General features: G+C 38.7%; 1 protein-coding gene across 1 annotated transcript; it reads left to right on the top strand.

Annotated features, from left to right (window-relative positions):
* On the top strand, window positions 858-4,914 carry LOC18771066 (FT-interacting protein 1). The gene is made up of 3 exons (XM_020568055.1): window positions 858-1,389; window positions 1,799-1,831; window positions 2,134-4,914. Exon 3 carries the CDS (start codon window positions 2,245-2,247, stop codon window positions 4,567-4,569), a length of 2,325 nt encoding a protein of 774 aa, XP_020423644.1. The 5' UTR covers window positions 858-1,389; window positions 1,799-1,831; window positions 2,134-2,244; the 3' UTR covers window positions 4,570-4,914.

Here is a 6,000-nt window from a genome sequence, read left to right as displayed (position 1 = left end):
GCTATTAAATCCAAACTGAGTTGTTCAGGCGCGAGTATTTTTATAAAAAAATTACGCATTTGTTCATGTCTCTCATATTTTCAGTGCTAGCTTTTATACACTCTTATATTTACCAACCAAAAAATAAAAAAAATCCAAACTGACTTTGTCAAAATGAAAATTACTATATTTACGAAACCTGTTAAGATATGCAAACAACAACCTAAATCTCCTCCGACTGTAAAAAAAGCCCATAGGAAACTCCACTGGGCCCAAACAAACTCCACCTGAACTAAAACTCACCAATTGCCAACTAGTCTAATCACAACATAGAGATCCCATTCCCCACATGGTTAAATAGTCCAACAGAGCATCTAAAGACACATTATGAAAAGACCTCCCATCAACCTTTAACCCGTTCTCAATATGTTAATGTTATGAGTCTTTTGGCTGTACAACCAATGTACCGGTGTATTATACTTTTTACCTCTCGAGTTGTGTATTATACTTTTTAATTCTCGAGTTAAAAGATTAAAATTTGACCGTTGACAAAATAACGTATCGTACATTAAATGTACCACATAATTACACTAATGTGAAATGACAGATAATAATCTTTGGAGTCTTTTTGTAGTGCAATCAATGAACAGATATAATATATTTTTTAACTATCGAGTTAAAAGATTAAAAAGATTATAATTTGGCCGTTGATAAAACAACGCACTTGTGCATTGAATGTGACACATAATTGCATAATGCCAAATGACAAATCACTCTAACAGCCAATTAGGTATATATATATAATTTTTTTATAACTGATCTAGTGCTCTATAAAAACAGGAAAAAAGACATTAATCTGCTGTAATTCCGTAGTGTTGTGCGGCATGTCCCTTCTTATTCCAATTTCCATCACAAACAAATGGTGTCACACGTGCGAAGACCGACAACAGTCTCCTACACATGCTTGACCAGTACATTTTCCAACCTCATCAAGCCCACCAGACACTCAGTGAGCCGCAGACCCTACACAGAGTGAGAAAAAGCAAAAGAAGAGAAAAAAAAAAAAAGAAGGAAAGAGAAAAAAGACTGACTAGTCTCCCTCTGTATATCTCTCACATATTCAACAGATCCCACCCAAAAGCAAAAGCGCTCAACTTTTCTCTCTCTACCTCTCTACCTCTCTACAGTGTCTCTCTCTAGAATGCAAAACATTGCTTCTTCTTAGTTCATCCTTATCTTTTTGATTTTTCAGCCTCACCAAACCCAATGATACCCATTTCCACCGCTTCAATCTGAGGAGGAGCGTTTCATTTATTTTCCTTTTCCTCTTGGTTTGTTTGAAAAGATGAGCTTTTTTGGGTTTTGGGTTTTTTCTTTGAAGCCCTGCTGAGTCTTCTTCCTTCTCAAGAGGTAAACTCTCTCTCTCTGAACCGCTTAGCATTCCCCTGCGCCGACATTGTTAGGGTTCTTTCTGATGCTTTATGTTGTCTTCACACTTTTGTTTATTTTTCTGTTTTCTTCATTTTCTTGCTCTCAGTTTGTTTGTTTTTTTTTTCTGGGAAAGCTTATGAAAACAAAAGAAATTTTTTTGGCGACTGCAAATTTTAAGTTCCGAATAGGAAAGTAATGTTTTGGATTTAGTCATAGATATGTTTGCTTTCGGTGGTCGCAGAAAAGGAAAATTATTAGTATCGAAGCATGTTCAATTTTTCCTGCTTTTCGTCATTTTTCTCGGTAGCCAAACACAATATATAAAAACACATCGAGTCTCGCACTCTGCTATTTGTGTTTTGTAACTTTGGGTTGTTTGTTGTTTCAGATCTGAAGCTTGGGTTTCTCCGCCGCTACGAAGGTTACTCTTAAAACTTGGACCTTTTATATTCTGTTATGTATGCATCCAATATTTAAAGATCTAAGTTATTCTTTCTGATTTCGTGTTATTTATGAAATGTTTTGTACTGTTAGTTTCAGATTGCTTTTCTTTTTGAGTAATGGATATGGCAATTTGTAGTTAACAATAACACCCTGTTTCGTGTTATTAATTTAGTTTAGATGGTGCGGTTTTGTTTAATGAATATTCCGAGATTTAGGTGCCTTGGCTTTTGGTTTTCCTTATAACTAACGGCTATTAAACTATTTTTTCCGATGTTTTAGGTTCCTGGAACTTTTGAATTAATTCAAAAACAGTTAATCTTATTATATCCAACCGTTCAACTTCAACTTCAATCTTTGCCATTTGGGTCTCTCTGTTTTTGAACCCACAAGATGCAGAGACCACCCCCAGAAGACTTTGCTTTGAAGGAGACCAAACCCCACCTCGGTGGGGGGAGGATCTCTGGTGATAAGCTCACGAGCACCTATGACCTTGTTGAGCAGATGCAGTATCTCTATGTCCGGGTTGTCAAGGCGAAGGACTTGCCTGCGAAAGATGTTACTGGTAGTTGTGACCCTTATGTTGAAGTTAGGCTTGGAAATTATAAGGGTGCCACTCGACATTTCGAGAAGAAGTCGAATCCGGAGTGGAACCAGGTTTTTGCATTCTCGAAAGATCGTATTCAGGCTTCGGTTCTTGAGGTCATTGTGAAGGACAAGGATGTTGTGAAGGATGATTTCATGGGTCGTGTTTCTTTTGACCTGAATGAGATTCCAAAACGGGTACCTCCTGATAGTCCTCTAGCACCGCAATGGTATAGATTGGAGGATAGGAAGGGGGACAAGGTTAGGGGAGAGCTAATGTTGGCTGTTTGGATGGGCACCCAAGCAGATGAAGCTTTTCCTGAAGCATGGCATTCAGATGCTGCTACAGTTAGTGGGGCTGACAGTCTTTCAAATATTCGGTCAAAGGTGTATCTCTCTCCTAAGCTTTGGTATTTGAGGGTTAATGTGATTGAAGCTCAGGATTTGCAACCGAGTGATAAAGGTAGGTATCCTGAAGTTTTTGTGAAGGCTATACTGGGAAATCAGGCTTTGAGAACTAGGATTTCTCCAAGCAGGAGTATAAATCCTATGTGGAATGAAGATTTAATGTTCGTAGCATCAGAACCATTTGAGGAGCCCCTGATTTTGAGTGTGGAGGACAGAGTAGCGCCTAATAAAGATGAAGTTCTAGGAAGGTGTGCAATTCCCCTGCAGTATGTGACCCGAAGGTATGATCATAAACCTGTGAACACTAGTTGGCACAATCTTGAGAAACATGTTATTGTAGAAGGGGAAAAGAAGAAGGAAATTAAGTTTGCAAGCAGAATTCATATGAGGATCTGTCTGGAAGGTGGTTACCATGTCCTTGATGAATCAACACACTATAGTAGTGATCTTCGACCAACAGCAAAACCGCTGTGGAAGTCCAGCATTGGGGTTCTTGAAGTGGGAATTCTGAATGCTCAGGGGTTGATGCCAATGAAGACGAAAGATGGGAGGGGTACAACAGATGCTTATTGTGTGGCGAAATACGGGCAGAAGTGGGTTCGAACAAGAACCATTATTGATAGCTTTACTCCCAGGTGGAATGAGCAATATACATGGGAAGTTTTTGATCCTTGTACTGTCATAACTATTGGGGTATTTGATAACTGTCATTTGCATGGGGGAGATAAGGCTGGAGGGGCCAGGGATGCAAGAATTGGAAAGGTAAGGATTCGTCTCTCCACCCTTGAAACTGATCGGGTGTACACACACTCTTACCCACTTTTAGTTCTGCACCCAAATGGTGTAAAGAAGATGGGTGAAATTCATATGGCTGTGAGGTTCACTTGCTCTTCTTTGCTTAACATGATGCACATGTACTCCCAGCCACTGTTGCCAAAAATGCACTATATTCATCCATTAACTGTAAGCCAGCTCGATAGCTTGAGGCACCAGGCCACTCAGATTGTATCAATGAGGCTGAGCCGTGCTGAACCACCACTGAGGAAAGAAGTGGTAGAGTATATGCTGGATGTGGGCTCTCACATGTGGAGTATGCGAAGAAGCAAAGCTAACTTTTTCAGGATTATGAATGTTTTGGGTGGGGTAATTGCTGTTGGAAAATGGTTTGATCAGATCTGTACTTGGAAAAACCCCATTACAACTGTACTCATCCACATCTTGTTTATAATTCTGGTCATGTACCCAGAGCTCATATTACCTACAATTTTCCTCTACCTCTTCTTGATTGGAGTTTGGTATTATAGATGGAGACCAAGGCATCCTCCTCACATGGACACTCGTCTGTCTCACGCAGATTCTGCACATCCTGATGAACTTGATGAAGAATTTGATACATTCCCTACTTCACGGCCTTCTGACATAGTAAGGATGAGATATGATAGATTGAGGAGCATTGCTGGGAGAATCCAGACAGTGGTTGGTGACTTGGCTACTCAAGGGGAGAGGCTGCAATCTTTGCTAAGTTGGAGAGACCCGAGAGCAACATCACTGTTTGTGCTTTTCTGTCTGATTGCTGCCATTGTTTTGTATGTTACACCATTCCAGGTTGTGGCTCTTCTCGCTGGATTCTATGTGTTGAGGCACCCAAGATTCCGTCATAAGCTTCCTTCTGTGCCGCTGAATTTCTTCAGGAGGTTGCCGGCTAGAACTGACTGCATGTTGTGAGGAAGACTTTTATCTTCAGTTGCCTTTGAGTGGCACGACATTCTATTTTCCGCCATTTCGTGTTAAGTTAATGAAGAAGATGCTGTACCTCATTGAGCCATTTTGTTTTGAATGCTCAGCAGCAATGAACATGGAGAACATGTTCTGGTATGATGTATGTATGACCTTGCCTTGAAGGTGGTAGTTTTTTAAAATTGTCAGTTGATTATGCCATCAGTAGGATTTCTGTTTAAAACTTTAATTTAAGGCGACTAGCTCATGTTCATTTGTAATTTTGTAGGCTGTGATTGGAATGCTGAACCATTATGTTCTTAATTACATCTGTAGTATTTTTCTTTGAACTCCTCTTTTGGTTTAAGTTCATCAGGTTGAGCTTTTACTTTTGGTGCCTTTCTTGTGATAGCTTGATGGGTTACATCTTTTTTTAACACATGATCTTTTGGTATAGCGAATATTCTGTTTTTGCCAAACTAATTGACATGTTAGGGGTGAGGATGTTAGTTATGGTATCATGTGTAGAGTGGAGTGTGTGGTTCAAATTGACAGTTTGGTGAAATTGGTGACAATTTGACAAGAGATGATTATGAACCATCAATGGTAATTGCCAAACTTGAATGTTTTGCATATATATATATATTTTCATTCCAATAGGGAATGATGCATAATGAGTATGCTTTTGCCATTGCCAACTAAAGTAGTACTTTTTTCCCAACGAAGTGTATAGGCTACCTAACTTCACTTTGGATGGCTAACCACAAAATGTGGTCTTATTAAATTTCAACATCTCTCTCTGGTTTGGTGTGATTTTGTGGACGTAGATCTGTTCCAGAATTTATTATATCGTCATCTGGAATTTGGGGACAGCGATTTAATAATATATGCAACTACCTACATCTGCATATTATATATAGCAGAACCAATATAAATGCATGTGGTCTATGGTGTGTTTGGACAGTGACACAAATGATTAGGGAAAAACAGGGACAGTTGGTTTAATTCAACTTTGATTCTATTTTACTCCAATAGAAAATTCAAGTAATGGGGGGGACAGACAAAGATTGCTCCTGCAATTATGGGTTTTTCTTAATCTTTTATTTATTTATTTTTTTTTAATCTCCTTTCCTTTGAATACAGTGCTTAGTAAATGCTCTGCTTAAAGAACAAATATTACGAGTTGCAAATGATCCTGAAACATTTTTACTCTTGTTTTTTCTTTCATACAAGCGATACTGAAAAAGAAGAATCGAACTTCGGATGCATCGGAAAATGCTCTTTAACTTGTGAACATTTTACACACAACAATAAACTAGTTTTTATTAGATGGTGTAAAGCTGCATCATGGTAGAGAAAAGTTACCTGGTGTTTAAAGTAAAAAATGTTAAAAGTCGAGCATTTTCACCCTCTTTACCGGAGCCTGTCTAATATTCCACA

This window comes from Prunus persica, chromosome G7 (assembly GCF_000346465.2).
Source record: "Prunus persica cultivar Lovell chromosome G7, Prunus_persica_NCBIv2, whole genome shotgun sequence".
Classification (NCBI taxonomy): Eukaryota; Viridiplantae; Streptophyta; class Magnoliopsida; order Rosales; family Rosaceae; genus Prunus; species Prunus persica.
This window is presented reverse-complemented; position numbering and strand designations above follow the sequence as displayed.